The sequence below is a fragment of the Cicer arietinum genome, chromosome 3 (assembly GCF_000331145.2).
Source record: "Cicer arietinum cultivar CDC Frontier isolate Library 1 chromosome 3, Cicar.CDCFrontier_v2.0, whole genome shotgun sequence".
Lineage (NCBI taxonomy): Eukaryota > Viridiplantae > Streptophyta > Magnoliopsida > Fabales > Fabaceae > Cicer > Cicer arietinum.
In genome coordinates, this window is record NC_021162.2 from 18,092,555 (window position 1) to 18,109,770 (window position 17,216).

Below are 17,216 nucleotides of genomic sequence, written 5' to 3' on the forward strand. Positions count from 1 at the left end.
CATAAGTGGAATCATATAATTGTAAGGAGGATTAGATAAATAGCATTTATGTCAATATTTATGAGTGATTATGTGATTTTTTTTCATTGAATTTAATGATTAATAATATAAATTATTACAACTGGTAAATGACTAATAATACTATAAAGTAATTTATAAATTTATTATAAAATAACTTATAAAATAATTTGATAATAATATAAATTATAAATTATTATCAAATTGTAAAATAATTTATAAATTATAAAGTTATTATAAATAATTGTAAAATAATTTTATAATTTTATAATTTTATAATTTTATAAGTTTTATAAGTAATTATAACTGGTAAATGACTAATAATACTATAAAATAATTTATAAATTTATTATAAAATAACTTATAAAATAATTTGATAATAATATAAATTATAAATTATTATCAAATTGTAAAATAATTTATAAATTTATTATTAATAATTGTAAAATAATTTTATAATTTATAAATTTATTATAAAATAATATTATCAAAAAGATTTTGGAGGTATTAAAGAAATTGTTGAATGAAGATGAGAAGTTGTTCAAAGAGGAGGGGTACTCTCACGAGGTACTACACATCAGCCTTTTGGCTGATGTGGATGAAATATGTTGAAGTGGCAAAATACGACGATGTGGCAAAATATGATGATGTGGCATCGAGAGTCTGTTTTAAATATATATAATAGATTGGAGGCATAGATTAAAACAATTAATAAGTCACGTGCACTTCTGAAATTTGACTACTACCCACGTATATATTACTTTGTCCCACACACAAATCTGATAAAATTGCAGGGTGGGGATTTAATGTTTTATTTTTGACAAAATTATGTTTTTCAACTTATTTCCGTAAATGTCTTTAAGAATAAAAATGGGGTCTTTAGTTTTTAACTGAAATGAGTAACTGAAGATGGCAACATGTTCCATGGAGTTGAAGATCAATAATTTAAAATATATTAAAGAATGCAAATCCAATTGTTAATAGGCCATTGAAATCAAATTAAAAATCATTCTTTTAAGGTTATGTTGAATTCACCGTGAAATGCAAAATATGAGAGGTGAGAGGGGTTTCACATAGACGAAACAGAAAGACGAGAAGTTGAACTCCAAAATATGAGAGGTGAGAGGGGTTTCACATAGAGGAAATAGAAAGACGAGAAGTTGAACGTGTTTGTGAAATTGGATTGGATACCATATGGAAAGATTATGTTAGAGTTTCAAGTTGCATGCAATTGAAGTAAAACCACAAAAAGGAATGGAATGAATAATGTGTTATTGTTTATTGAGAGATGAGTATGCTATTTATGCATAGCTTCTATTACATTGTTTCTAACTACATTCTATCTAACTAAGTAACTACACAAGTGGATAGTTAGTTAGTTGATCACATACATTTAAAATTTAACTTGAATTACAAAACTGAATACGGAGAATGTTTAACTTTCTCCGTTTTCTAATACTCAAAACCAAGAACGTTCTTGGTTTCCAACACTTTCCCTTAATTCAAGTTTCTAAGTGATTTTACACTTAGCAATCTTCTTAACTCTTCAAATCTACTTGTCCTCAAGGTCTTGGTCATTATATCAGCCAACTGAACTTTAGTTTGACAATAAATAAGCTCCAACATGCTTCTTCCAACTTGATCTCTTAAGAAGTGAAACATTGTCTCAATGTGTTTGGTTATTCCATGAGACACAGGGTTCTTTTCCATATTTATTGTTGAAATGTTGTCAATCAGCAACGGAATTGGCTTGGAAATTTCCATCTTTAGCTCTGTTGTTAATGACTCCAACCACAAGGCTTGGCAGGCTGCATAGCTGCCAGCAATGTACTCAACTTCACATGATGATAACGTTATCACAACCTGTTTCTTTGAGCTCTATGTTATTGATGATTTCATGAAGTCCTCATTTTATCATTCTTGTCTCCAGACCAATCTGAGTCTGAATATCCCATTAAGTCTTCATTTTCATGTTTCAAATCTGTTGCAAACATAATGCCATGCCCAATTGTGCCTTGGATATATCTCATGATTCTCTTAACTGCCAGCCAACGAAAGTGCTTGGGTCTCTCCATGAATATGCTTACCACGCCTAAACTATAGCAGATTTATGGCCTTGTATTGCACAAGTATCTTATGGAATCAACAACTTGGTTGAATAAGGCTGAATCGGCCAACTCTTCTTCAATTTCTATTTCCAGCTTTGCATTGATCTCCATGGGAATGGCTACAGGGTTGCAATAAGCCATATTGAATCTTTTCAGGATTTCTCTAACATACTTCTTCTAATGCATCAGCAAACCTTCTTAAGTTTCAGCAAAGTCCAAGCACAGATTTCTGAGTTCTATAATTGCCTTGTTGTTGTTGTCATTCACCAATAAGTCATCAACATATAGGCACGACAGAATCATTGCAGGCTCTCCATTCAATGTGGAATGCTTCACATAAACTCCATATTCTCCTGTGCATTTGATGAATCCAATGCCAATTAGAAATGAATCAATTATTTTTTTTCCAAGCTCTTGGTGCTTGCTTCGAACCATATGAAGCTTTCTTAAATCTGAGTACTTTATCCTCATTTCCCTTAATCAAAAATCCTGGTGGTTGAGATACATACACCTCTTCTTCCAGCCATCCATTCAATCATGATTTAGTTAAGCCTTATAATATTTTATTTCTAAAGAAGGAAGAAAACTGTTATTTTTTTGAATGATACCTTAGTATACTCAATTAATTTTATATATTTAATTTACAAAAATAATGTTATAGTTTTATAAATAAACATTAAAAAAAAAACGTTTTCTATATGCTTTTAATCACATATTAATAATGTAATCAATGATAATTTATTTCCTCATATATAAATCAATTTAGATTAATAACATATTAATTGGGTTGCACTATGGACTAGAAAGTTCTATATCTTTTTTTGTCACTGAATTTATAGGAATGATAATTAAGGCATGTGTAAAATAGAATATTGATTAAAATCAATAACATATTTGAATCTGTTTTACTTTTTCCATTATATTTTATTGGTGATGAAACTTAGGTATATGGATATGTTCAAAATATATATTATTTAGATTGTTAAGTTTTATTGTTAGGCATGTGGATGTGTTCAAAATATATATTATTTAGGCATGTGGATATATTCTTATTTTTCATTGTAGTTTATTTAGATTGTTACGTTTTTTTTTTTTGTTTTAATAATTTGAAGTTTGTTATGAGTTCTGTTTTTCCTATGATGCATTGTTAAATTTAGCTTCAATGTCATTCTATTAGTTAAGCCTTATAATATTTTATTTCTAAAGAAGGAAGAAAACTGTTATTTTTTTGAATGATACCTTAGTATACTCTCAATTAATTTTATATATTTGATTTATAAAAATAATGTTACAGTTTTATAAATAAACATAAAAGAAAATAAAATGTTTTCTATATGCTTTTAATCACATATTAATAATGTAATCAATGATAATTTATTTCCTCATATATAAATCAATTTAGATTAATAATATATTAATTGGGTCTCACTATGGACTAGAAAGCTCCATATCTTCTTTTGTCATTGAATTTATAGGAATGATAATTAAAGCGTGTGTAAAATAGAATATTGATTAAAATCAACAACATATTTGAATTTGTTTTACATTTATTTGTTCTATATATATCCTCATTAATCATATAACTATCTGTTTATTTGTTGTAATTCTTAGATTTTTTTAATTAGTTAAATAGTTTTTTGTATAGGCTTATCATAATTTATATTATTTACTTTTTTATTTATAGTGGAGACAATCTTAGAGCTAGGTTAATACATTTTGTACTATTTTTTGGCCATATAGTACAAACTCGTACGATAATTTATTATTGTACCAACTAAACTAACCTTAGGACTTTAACCCTTTAAGATTCCTAAATCGTTACAAGGAATCTTCATATAAATTTATTAACTATGGTAATTGACATTCTACTTATTTATCAATTAGAGAAATGGAAATTCCCGAACATCGCAAGTGGATGGTTAATAGGATGGGTCCTGATCAAAGAAGAGTAACAGATGAGTATATGGCTGGGGTTTTCGAGGTCGCGCAATTTGCTTGGGCACAAGAAAAATTCAAAAAAGAAGGAAAGTTGAGATGCCCGTGTAAAATATGTAAGTGTAAGAAACATCAGTTAGTTGGCGATGTCATGGGACACCTTTGTATGAAGGGATTTATGGATGGTTACTATTATTGGACTAACCATGGTGAAAAAAGGCCTCCAATTCCGCCAGTGGTTTCAAACAACTATTACAAATGTAGTGGGGTTCGGGAAGACTTCAATGACTTTGAGCAAATGGTAATGGATGTAGCTGGACCGTCTCTTGGTACATATATTGAGCAACAAACAGATGAATGTGGAGACCAAATTAGGGAAGATCCTAACCCAGAAGCCAAAATATTTTTTGATATGTTGAAAGCTGCGCAAGCTCCCTTGTATAATGGTTGTGAAAATTATTCTGAACTTTCTGCTGCAATACAAGCTTTAAGTATCAAGTCAGACTTCAATATCTCTGAGACTTGCTTTAATCAATGGATGGATTTTATGGGAAAGGCGTTGCCAAATGACAATCGAATGCCTGAAAACTTCTATCGTGCAAAGAAATCAGTGGAAAAGCTTGGATTGGGTTGCATAAAGATTCATTGTTGCCCTAATGGATGTATGATATATTACTTTCCTGATGATAAAAATCTTCGTAGTTGTAAAATTTGTGGTGAAGATCGTTACAAAAGCGTCATTAGAAATGGTAAGGTTAGAGAAGTTCCTTTAAAAAAGATGTGGTATTTCCCTCTTATCCCAAGATTTCAAAGACTTTATTCGTCAATGCAAACTGCAAGCCAAATGAGTTGGCATCGTGAGAATATAAGAGATCCATGCTATTTATCGCATCCATCTGATGGAGAGGCATGGAAGCATTTTGATGAAAGATATCCCAAATTTTCAATGGATCCTCGAAATGTGAGGCTAGGATTGTGTGCTGATGGATTTGCATCATTTGATCAAACAGGTAGGACATATTCATGTTGGCCAATAATTCTTACTCCTTACAATCTTCCACCTTGGATGTGCATGAGAAGAGAGTTCTTATTCTTAACCATTATAATTCCTGGCCCTTCCAATCCAAAAGGGAAGATTGATGTGTACATGCAGCCACTTATAGATGACCTTAAACTTTTATGGAATTCTGGTGTGATGACTTATGATGTCTCACTACAGCAGAATTTTATCATGAAGGCTTGTTTATTATGGACAATTAATGACTTCCCTGCATATGGGATGTTGTCTGGCTGGATGACAATGGGAAAACTAGCTTGTCCAATATGCATGGAGAATACAAAAGCATTCACCCTTCAACATAGTCGAAAAACTACATTTTTTGACTGTCATCGACAATTCTTGCCCTTTGATCATTGCTACAGAAGGAATAAGAATTCTTTTAGAAAGAGGAAAGATGAGACAACGTTGCCCCCACAAAGGTTGACAAATGAAGAAATATGAGAAAGAGTCAAGCATTTACCAAGCATAATTGGACCTCCATATGATAATTTGTCGGGGTATGGAGTTTTTCACAACTGGACCAAAAAATCCATCTTTTGGGAGTTACCGTATTGGAAAACAAATCTTCTCCCACATAATCTAGATGTCATGCATATTGAGAGAAATGTGTTTCTCAATATATTGTATACAATAATGGACACCAAGGGCAAGACGAAGGACACTTTTAATGCTAGACTTGACTTGGCAGATATTTGTAGAAGGAAAGATTTAGAGCTACAAGATGGTGGAGGGGGAAAGCTAAAAAAGCCGAAAGCAAATTACACATTAACAAAACAACAAAGATTATTTGTGTGTGAGTGGATAAAAAAACTGAAGTTACCAGATGGGTATGCCTCTACCTTGTCTAGATGTGTTGATATGCGAGAAGCAAAGTTATTTGGAATGAAAAGTCATGATTGCCATGTGTTCTTGCAACACTTTCTCCCAATTGCATTCAAAGCTCTACCAAAACCTATTTGGAACACACTTACAGAGTTTAGTCAATTCTTTCGAGAGCTTACTTCACCTTTACTAAAAGAGGATAATATACGTGTAATGGAGCAAAATATTCCAATCATTTTGTGTAAGCTTGAACAAATATTTCCCCCTAGTTTCTTTGACTCTATGGAGCATCTTCCAATTTATTTGCCGTTTGAAGCTAGGGTTGGTGGTCCTGTGCAATACCGATGGATGTATCCTTTTGAAAGGTTGGGTCATCTATCAAATTTTTAAATTAATTAACATGCAATACATATTGTATTAATTTCTTCAAATACTTTTATTAGGTTTATTCGTACCTTAAAAGACAAAGTCACCAACATAGCTGTTGTTGAGGGCTCTATTTGTGAAGCATACTTAGTGGAGGAGACCTCTACATTTGCATCGTACTATTATCCACCTGATGATCCATGTAGGAGGACAAGAGTTCCACGAAATGATGATGGAGGTGAAGGTTGTGTACTAATGGTAACTCTTTTTTTAGGAAATGTACCAAACTCTAATGTTTGAGAAACAATCTCATAATGGCGAGGGTAGTAGCCAATTGTCTGATAATAGTATATACATGGAAGTTGTTGGAGACATAAACAAGAAAGGACGCATATTTGGATTAGGATCTCAAGCTGCAACAATCAAAGCATTCATAAAATCATCGTCTACAGATTGTGATGTATCATCAGAAAAAGTTGCTGCTATGGAAGCTAAGATTGAAGCTTTAACGATTGAACTTGAACAAAAGAATCTTGAACAAGAAATTATTAAAAAAAAGATGGCGCATTGGGAGCGGATGTTTGAGAGTATTATGCCTCATTGTAATCAAAATTCTACACCTCAACCAGAAGGAGAAGGTGATAATGAAAATGAAGATATGGGTGATGATATGGATGATAACCTTATGCACTGATTACTTCCATTTAGATATTTTGTTAAATCAAATATTATTTGTTATGTTTTGAACAAATTGAAAGATTGATTGCATGTAGTGTATTGTTAATATTTTGTGTGAAAGAGTTATATGAACTTTTATGACATTGTTGTTAAATTGGTGTTGATCTAAATATAATTTTTGTGAGAATCTAGTGTCATATATATATATAGTATGAAATTCAATATTTAAAAATTGATACTTAAATATTCAGGTAGAAAATAATTATAGATTTATGGGAGATTAATAAAAAAAAAATTGGAATATATTAGAGACGGAATATACATTTGTCTCAACATCGATGGAATGCGTTAAGCTAGAGAAGGACTAAATTAAATCCTATTGGAGACGGTAATGATATATCCTTCTCTGATAGAGACGCACATACTCCGTCTTTGATTAGAGACCGATGATAAAATCCGTCTCTAATATCTTAGAGACGTGAAAACCACTGACGAAAACATATCCGTCTCTATACTGTTTAGCGACGAAATTTGTTAAATTTAGAGACAGATTATATCCGTCTCTATTTCCGTTTTTTCTAGTAGTGATTATTATTGATGTGTTTTTAGCTTTATTATAAGAAAAAGTTGTTTGATATATTATTATAAAATAAATAATGTTTTAAGTATTTTATAAATTTATATATAGGTAAAAGGTTTTATCAATAATCAATTTGCTTAATATAAGGTAACATTAATAAATTGTTTTGTTTATTAGAGACTTATAAGGTAATAATAGGAAATTGTTTTGTTTGTTAAAGACTTATGTGTAATAGATAGTATCAAACAAAACAATCATAGCAACTTTTTGTTATCTAATTACTAATTATCTAGTATTAAAGAGTCAAATTAAACCGAACAAAAATTATATCTCCATTAAGATCAAAATTCATAGGAGATAATATCATTGAGGCACCAAAGTTGCACATAAACTCATGCAAAAATTAGAAAATGAGAAAGATATATCTTTGGGTAGCGACGATAAGTTAATCAAGGAAATATTGACTCAACAGGTGAATAATCATACCCTTTAACACTTTCATGGTACATTTATTTTGAGAATTTGGGATGAAAAATATATTTTGAATGATATATTTTAAAAAATATATTTTGTCGAAAATCTAACTCTATTAACATTGAAATTTTATTAAATACAATCTTAGATTATGAATTAATTTATTTACTATTTTATTTATCAATTTTCCATTTTTTATGATTTTTTAAATATGTATTCTTTAAAAGATTTTTTTATTATGTGTTCTTGAATGGTTGTTGTTATGGTATATTAAAATGAAATATTATATTCTAAATATGATTTTAGGAAGTTGACTGTTACAAATAAATTATTTTTATTGTATGTGTTTGAGATGATCTTTATGTTCTATATGGATGAGTTTGGTACCTCACGGTTATTTACTCAAATGAGTTACATGTTTCACATAGATATGTTTCACATATACTACATGATATGAGTTTTACACTCCAAACAAATGAGTCTTGTACCCCACACTAGATAAGATGAGTTGGTGCTCCACATGATGAGATAATACTCACTTCGCAGAAAGTAGTATATCTCCATATAATAATGAGATACTATTGAATAGATTGATATATTTCCTGCATAATAAATGTGTGTATTTCATAAATATATATGTGAATTATTATTTGTTTTTAGATGATGAGATTATATTAATTATTGAAACTAATTGATTATAGAAATATAATTTATATTTCTAAAGAATATTTTTCAAAGAATGCAGTGCCATGGTCGATTTTTTCGGTTACCGCGTCGCCTGAGAACAATATTTATTTAAAATTGTGTATTACTCACTAGGATTTAGTATCTAATTAAAGTATTGTTTTCATATAGAGACCATCAGTGCATCGAGAGCGGAGAAGTCCTGCCTTCTTTGAGAAGAAGGATTTCCTTATATTAGGTTAGTAGATCAATACTAAGTTGACATAATGTCTACATCATATTTTATTTCGGGATTAGTTATTAAATATCAAGTTTTGAATATTTGATTATTAAAGAATTTTCAGATGTAAAGATTTATTTTAATGATTTTATATTATTATTTATTTCGGACAATTCATCATTTATTACTAGTACTTTATTCTCTTATATAAATATGAAAGTTTATCATCATTATCTCAGTTATAAAACCCACATACTTAGGTGTTACATTTTTTATATCAGAGTCACGTCGAACCTAGATCAGAATTTGGTTTCAGTTTACGTTACTTTATTATTATTATTATTATTATTATTATTATTATTATTATTATTATTATTATTATTATTTTTATTATTATTATTATTATTATTTTCTTTTTTTATATATACAAAAAAAAATCAAAACTTGGATTTATATGATTGATCGTTATAGTTCTAAATTTTGCATACTATTATGTTGGATAGTATTCACTTGGGATAAGTTTAAAGAGATATTTCTAGAAAAGTATTTTATCCATAGTGTTCACATTTAGAAGGAAACTGAGTTTCATCATCTTTGTCAAGGAGATATGTCAGTTGTAGAGTATGTCACCAATTTTGAAGCTTTATCAAGATACTCTCGCTATCTTAGGGACGATACTCAAGATAAGTGTAAGGCGATCAAATTTGAGCAAGGACTGAAGCCTGAGATGCAGAGCTTTATTGGAGTTCTATAGATCCGTGACTACCCCACCTTGGTAAACAAGTCTAGGGTGGCTAAGAAAAAGATGCAAGCACTTAAAGCTGAGAAACTAAAAGAGAAGATTAATGTTAGTGGAAAGAAATTCCACAATGAGGACAATAAATTTTGAAAGAATTTATGCCTTATACCTACAATTTCAAAGGACAAGCTTCAACTAGAGAGAGTAAGGGATGAGAAAAGTTTCGATTCAATCATGGAGATCAATCTTGTTCAGCAGCACCAATTACATGTCTTAAATATGGAAAGATTAGACATTTTGTTAGATGTTTCAAGAGTGGAGGACAACTTAAACCTATGACAATGGATTTACCTTTATTTGAATGTTTCATGTCTGCTTTAGCTTATCATAAGTATTTAGTGGAGGGAGCTTAATTATGCATGGTCTTATTTTCTTCTAAGGTAGAGGTTTAAGATAATTTAACTTTGATGCTTGTAGTTTGTGAATTTCCTAATGGATTTCCTAAAGATGTGTCTAGCTTACCCCTGAATAGAGAATTATAATTTTCCATTGATTATTGTTAAGGTGTGGTCTAGTATCAATAACACCTTGTAGGATGTCAGCACTAGAGTTAGATGAACTCAAGAAACAATTGGAACATTTATTAAAAAAGGGATTCATTAGGCCTAATGTGTCACCATTGGGAGCACTAATACTTTTAGTGAAGAAGAAATATGAGAGTATGAGGCCAGCGTAGACTATAGAAAATTGAATCAAGTTACCATTAGGAATAAATATCCCTTGTCTAGGATAAATGATCTTTTAGATCAGTTGAGGGGAGCTTCGGTTTTTTCTAAAATAGACTTGATGTTTAGGTACCATCAAATTAGGGTCAAGAGTGAAGATATTCCTAAGACAACCTTTAGGACAAGATATAAACACTATGAGTATGTAGTGTTTCCTTTTGGAGTTACCAATGCCCTTTCTATTTTATGGATTATATGAATAGAATATTTAGACCTTTCTTAAATAAGTTTGTTGTGGTTTTCATAGATGATATTCTAATCTACTCTAGGAGCTTGGATGATCATGAGAGTTAAGTGAGGATAGTATTGCAAGTTTTTGATAGATAATAAATTGTATGAAAAACCTGAGAAATATGAGTTCTAGCTTGATAAGGTGAAGTTTTTAGGACATACCATCTCTAGTAAAGGAGTAACATTTGACTCTAGTAAGGTAGATGCAATATTAAGTTGGCCCCAACTTAAATCAGTGACTGAAGTGAGGAGTTTCCTAAGATTGGCGGGTTACTATAGGAAATTTAACGAGGGATTTCCTAGCCTAGCCTTACCTCTGCCTAAGTTAACTAGAAAAGGAAAACTTTTGTGTGGAACGAAGAATGTGAGGATCATTTCCAAGAGCTTAAGGGAAGATTAGTTTCGGCACCTGTTTTAGTTATACCATACCCTTCCATGAATTTTTTGGTTTATTGTGATGTCTCTATAAATGGTTTAGGATGTGTTTTAATGCAAGAAGGAAAAGTGGTAGCTTATGCATCTAGACAACTTAAGTGTTTGCTCTTAAGATTTGGAGACATTACTTGTATAGAGCAAAATTTGAGGTTTTTAGTGAGACAATGAAACTGGATGAAGTTTCTTAAGGACTGAGATTTTGAGTTGTAATATCACCTTGGGAAAGCTAATGTAGTGTATCATGCTCTAAAAGGGGGGAGGGTGAATTAGGTGCTTAGAAATTTTCTGCTTTTTAGAGTCTTAGCGGATTATTTTTCTGATTAGGATTAATGAATGGAAAAATGTAAATGACGGAAAAATAAAGAAAACATCAATTTATCATAGTTCCCCTTAGAACCAATGGTACATCCAATCCTCTTGCACACCACAAGAGAGTTTCCACTATTTGTTAGAATAAGTACAAGTCTAACTCTAAGACTTATGTTACAAACTTCTAACAATCAACCTAAGATATCCCACCACTATCTTAGTTTACAACACTTGAAGAAAGTACATCACATTCCTCAATTTACACAATAACTTGAATGGTTTTACAACAATGATTTTGACTTAAATCAAGAGTGTATAACAATTGAATACAATGATAACAGTCTAATATAATTTCAAGTACAATAGAGAACCTTTCTCAATGGTATGACAATGTCAAATATGTACTTGAAATATGAAAGTAAGACTTTGAATAATTCAAAATATTTCAGAAAGTTAGTTAAAAGTTGTTATAATATTGATGTAAAGATTGTTGAGTTAAAACTGAATCTATGAAGTATTTATACTCCTTAGACATCACTTCAGATTAGTGATAATCTTTCCTAGAAGTTTGATGAACATATGCAATGATCCAAATTGAATATGAACTAAAAAATTCAATTGCTTCATAGTTGTATTCGGCTACAACATGAGTGTAGTCAAATAAAACTCTATAAGTTCAGTTTTATTTGAAATTTTCAAGCTTGTATTTGAATACACATCCTTGTAGTCGAATATAGATGATTGAATTTTGCCACTAACTTGGTTTTGTATTTGGCTACATCATGTTGTAGTTGAATACAAAAGTGCAGTTTTAGCTACTGACTTGGTATTTGTATTCGGCTTCAACATCTTGTAGTCGAATATAGATATGTAGTTTTGGCTACTAACTTGAGTCTATATTTAGCTACAATATGTTGTAGTCAAATACAACTTTGACTTTTGTTAAAAACTTGATTTTCAAACATTGGTCATGCATTTTGACACTTTGAAAACTCTTTTGATGCATATTCTAAAATGGAAGGTTATCATGTGCGTTTGAAATATAACAATTTTAGATTGCATCAAGTATCTTAAATTATAAGACTTTTAGCATATTGACCATATTTGACTTCTTTTTGAGCTTGCAACTTGATCACTTTCCTTGGTCTTTGTCTTCATAAAAAATATAAGTAGTTTACATTTTCCCCTTTTTTGATGATGAAAAAACCTTGTTGTTGTTGAAACTTTAAAGCGTTGGTTGTTTTGATTTTTCTCCCCCTTAATGCATGCTTACTCCCCTCTTTGATCTTGAGTTCATGCTAGTATGTTTTGAAAGTTTTGAAAACCTACAAATTCTTTAACAACAACATCATTCAATTTTCTCCCCCTTTTGTTATGATCAAAAAGGAAGGAAAACGACAAACAAATATGCCAAGCATACAAAGCATATAGAAATAAAACATCAAACAAGATAGGGAATATAACGTCTACAAGCATATTAAAAGATAAACATTGTTTAAGTCATACATCAACAATGCTACGAATTTAAATGAAATGTTGTACAAAACATTAAAAAAAAAAAAAACACAGAAACTATAGCAGCCAACTACATGTCATCATCAGGTGGGAGGTGAAGGTGGTCAATCTTGACAGATAGACCATTTAGTTCATTTAACAGATATTCATGGTTTTGGGCAATGGTGGTCTTCATGGTTTGGAATCTGTTCTTGATGATGGTGTCCATAGTTTGAAATTGTTTAGTGATGAAGGTTTGAATAGAGTTGAGCTTGTCCATGACCATGCGATTTGAAACATGATCATCATCTGATGTCATTTCTTCCACGTCTTCTTCATCCTAGGAAGCCGTAGATGATTGGCCAAGATCGCCTTTGTGGACATCGGCATGAAGTTGCTCACTCCACACAATCTTCATACTTGGGATCACATTCAAGTCCAGCACATTGTCCTTTGTTGTTGTATACATTACTTCACCGGAAAAGTCCACTTGAAAATGATCCAAGATCCTGGTGATCTCTTTAGCATAAGACAAACCGATGGCATTCTTGGAAGCAAACAGATCGGACAAAATATGACCAATTTAGATCAGTTCCTTCTATCATAAAGTACATAATCTGAAGCCCAAATTCAGTCATTTGTGAATAATTCCCTGCCTTCGGAACCAAAATGTAACTGAGGAAATAATGTAGCAGTCAAATTTCCAACACCATATCGTTGCCTAGCAAATTTAGAACAAGTCTGTGCTCGTTTTCGTTCCATGGTGTTTTTGTCAAAACGAGACAATGATACATAAACATCATATTTGGTAATATTTTCCTACTCACACAAATTTCCAAGCCTAAGTTTCATACCTTTAAATGATAGCTGCAATATTTTGCAAATCTTTTGAGTTTTTAACTCGATGTATTTGTCCTTTACTTGAAACACCAACTTAAACCATTCCTTCTTAAGGTTGCGGTAAAATATCATAACTAAATCAGAATAGATTGAGCCATTATAGCTAATGAATGCCTCCAAATGTTGTGCCCTAAGTAGCTCAGAAAATTTAAAGGCTGAGAAGGAATCAAGTGTACCGTATTTTAGAGCTATCAGCTTTTTATCCGAGTAGTAAGTGCAAAAGCGGTCAATTTCTTCTGGGAGTGAAGTAATCTTGACAGATCTAAAACATTGTCATTCGTAGCCCTCCTTTTTGAAGGATCCACTGCAGCATGCTTGGTTCGAGAACCTCTTTTTCGTGCATCCACAGTGAAGGTTGAAGAAGATGAAGTTTTCAGATTTTGTTGAAATTTTTTGGGTGTTAGGCGTTTGTATTTAAGTTGGGAGTAATCTTAGATGCAATTGATGATGTTGGATAGATTTGGTAAGGTTTTCAATTAAGATTGGATGAAGTTTTAGAGTATTGGAAATGGAGGAAGACGTGTATTCGACTATTGAGTTTTAAGCAAATAACTTAAAACACGTGAAAATGCTTATATATGGGAAAATTTTTTGAATATGTATTCGGCTACGCACTGGTTGTAGTCGAATACAGAGTTTTCTGGAAACGTTTATTCAAATACAGATTATGTGTATTCGGCTACGAGAAGAAAAAAATTAAATTTTAAAGCAAATTTTCACTGAAAGAGAATATTTAAAGCACATAGTCATATTGAGAAAGTACATATTCATACACAGATTTAATTCTATTAACTTATCAAATGAAGATTCTAGATTTTGAAGAGAAGTGACTTACAAAGTAAGTATCAATTCATTGCATTAGAGATCATTTTCACTTATAATATCAAGTTCTCTTCGTATCTTATAGAATGAATCTTTAGGAAATAGCTTTGTGAAGATATCTGCGAGTTAATTATGTTTATCCACAAAGGTAACTTCAACATTTCCCTTGAAAACATGATCACACATAAAGTGATGTCGTATGTCAATATGTTTTGGTTCGAGAATGCATGATTGGGTTCTTTGAGGTATTGATAGCATTGGTATTGTCACATCTTAGAGGGATGCATCCGAGATAAAGTCCATAGTCACATGTTTGCTGCTATATATTCTACTTCAGCAGTACTTAGATAGACCAACTACATGATTTACCAGTTTCATCTTTATCTGCATAAGTTCTGGAACCCATAGGAGTTGCACTTTCTTTACTGTTGTCCATTTCAAATCTCTTTAACAGTTCCTTACAATACTTTGCTTGATTTATGAAAATGCCATTTTTGAGTTGCTTGATGTGGAGTCTATGGAAATAATTTAACTTACCTATCATAGACATTTCAAATTCTTCTTGCATCATTAATGAGAATTCTTCCTATATTTTATTATTGGTTGATCTACATATGATATCGTCAACGTAGATTTGAACAAGTAAAGTGGGATCATTAGTCCTTTTAATGAAAAATGTCTTATCAACTTTACCTTTTTCAAATCCTCGTTCACATAGAAAGTTACTTAGCCTATCATACCAAGCTCTTGGTGCTTGTTTCAGACCATAAAGGGCTTTCTTTAATTTAAAAATATGTGAAGGATTATTGAAGTCTTCAAAGTTGGGTGGCGTTTGACATACACTTCCTCATTAATGTAGCAATTTAGAAAAGCACTCTTGACATCCATATTAAATAATTCAAAATCCATTGAGTAAGCATAAGCAAGTAGTAACCGGATTACTTTTAACCTTGCTACCGGAGCAAATGTTTCATCAAAGTCGATCCCTTCCTCTTGATTGTATCCTTGAGCAACCAATCTTGCCTTGTTTCGAACAACTATACCATTTTCATCTAATTTATTCTTAAACACCCATTTGTTACCAATGATGTGTTTATTGCCAGGATTTGGAACAAATTCCCATACTTTGTTTCTTTTAAACTGATTTAGTTCTTCTTGCATGACAAGTATCCATTGATCCTCCTTAAGTGCTTCACCTACCTTTGAAGGTTCTTGATCATAGCATTTAGGCACATGTTTCTAGCTTTTTAATTTGGTATTTTAAAATCTCTTTATAGCCTAGAATAGTTTTTTAGCTTGTTTCTAAACTTTTTGTCGAAATTGAATTATAATTTTATTATTTACATTTTGACTCTTGCTTGCTCTGTAGGCCATAACTTGAGCTCTGGATATTGGATTGGCACATACGAGTAGGCGTTGGAAAGCTAAAAATCAGAGCTACAACCTTTGTGTTGAAATAAAAGCACAATGCCGCACTTTACTGGGCCTAAATTGCAGATTTCGTAATCTGGACTTTTGTAATAATTTTAAAATACGGGCCACTTGTTTTTAAACCATAAAGCCCAAAATCGGGTACTATATATTGGGAGTTTTCTTTCTTTTCTAGGACATGAAATTTTGGGATTCAGAATTATACAAGGAATAAACACTTTTTATTTTAATTTCATGGAAGGCTAATTTTATTAGATTAATCCACGAGTTCAGAGTTTCATCAACACCCTGAGATTTAGGTTACACTGTCAATTTTGCTTCATGATTCTATTTCTGTTATTTGATTATATTGATATTATGATTGCTAAAATTGAATTTCAATAGGATCGATAGATTTATTTGACAGAATTTAGTTTCGGTTACAAATTTAATTAAATTATAATTTTGCGACGCTTGATCAATTCTATAGTCAAATAAGAATAGAATCACGAATTAGAAATTAAACTCATTGATAGAATCTGTGATAGGTTTGATACTCGAATCAGTGGATTAATCGTTTTGCTCATCTGTTAAAACAAATATATAAAAATAAAAATAAAAACCGTTTGAATTTAAACTTTCAATTTGGCGAATATTATTATATCAGAAGTCCTTGCAAAACGACTCGAGTTATTACCTCTATTTATATTTTATCAATTGTATTTGACCCGTGTGCAACAACGGATCAGTTCTATTTGAGAAACAAATGCCATATTCAAGCAAGCATCTTGGTGTTAAAGCCTTGTAGTAACTCCATTGTTGATATCACCTATAATATTGTCAATGGGGTGATCTCGATGAGTTCTCCATTCTTTAGGGAGATCATTATGTTGATCTTGTTGCTCAATACTGACTTCATTCTCTTGAATTGATTGATCAACTTGATTGTATTTGTTTATATCGTCACTTATAAAGTCATCATCACCATAAGAGACATTTTTATCATATTTCAAGGGGTTAGATTCATCAAATGCTACATGCATAAATTCTTCTACTAACAAAGTTATTTTATTAAAAATTCTAAATGCTTTACTAGATAAGGAATAACCAATAAAGATACATTCGTCAGCTCTCTCATCGAATTTT

The 17,216-nt window shown here is 31.1% G+C and overlaps 1 protein-coding gene across 1 annotated transcript; it reads left to right on the forward strand.

The window, feature by feature from the left end:
• Positions 1-4,014: 4,014 nt before the first annotated feature.
• On the forward strand, positions 4,015-5,562 carry LOC101502428 (uncharacterized). The gene has a single exon (XM_004514028.1). The coding sequence runs from the start codon at positions 4,015-4,017 to the stop codon at positions 5,560-5,562; it is 1,548 nt and encodes a 515-aa protein (XP_004514085.1).
• Positions 5,563-17,216: the final 11,654 nt, after the last annotated feature.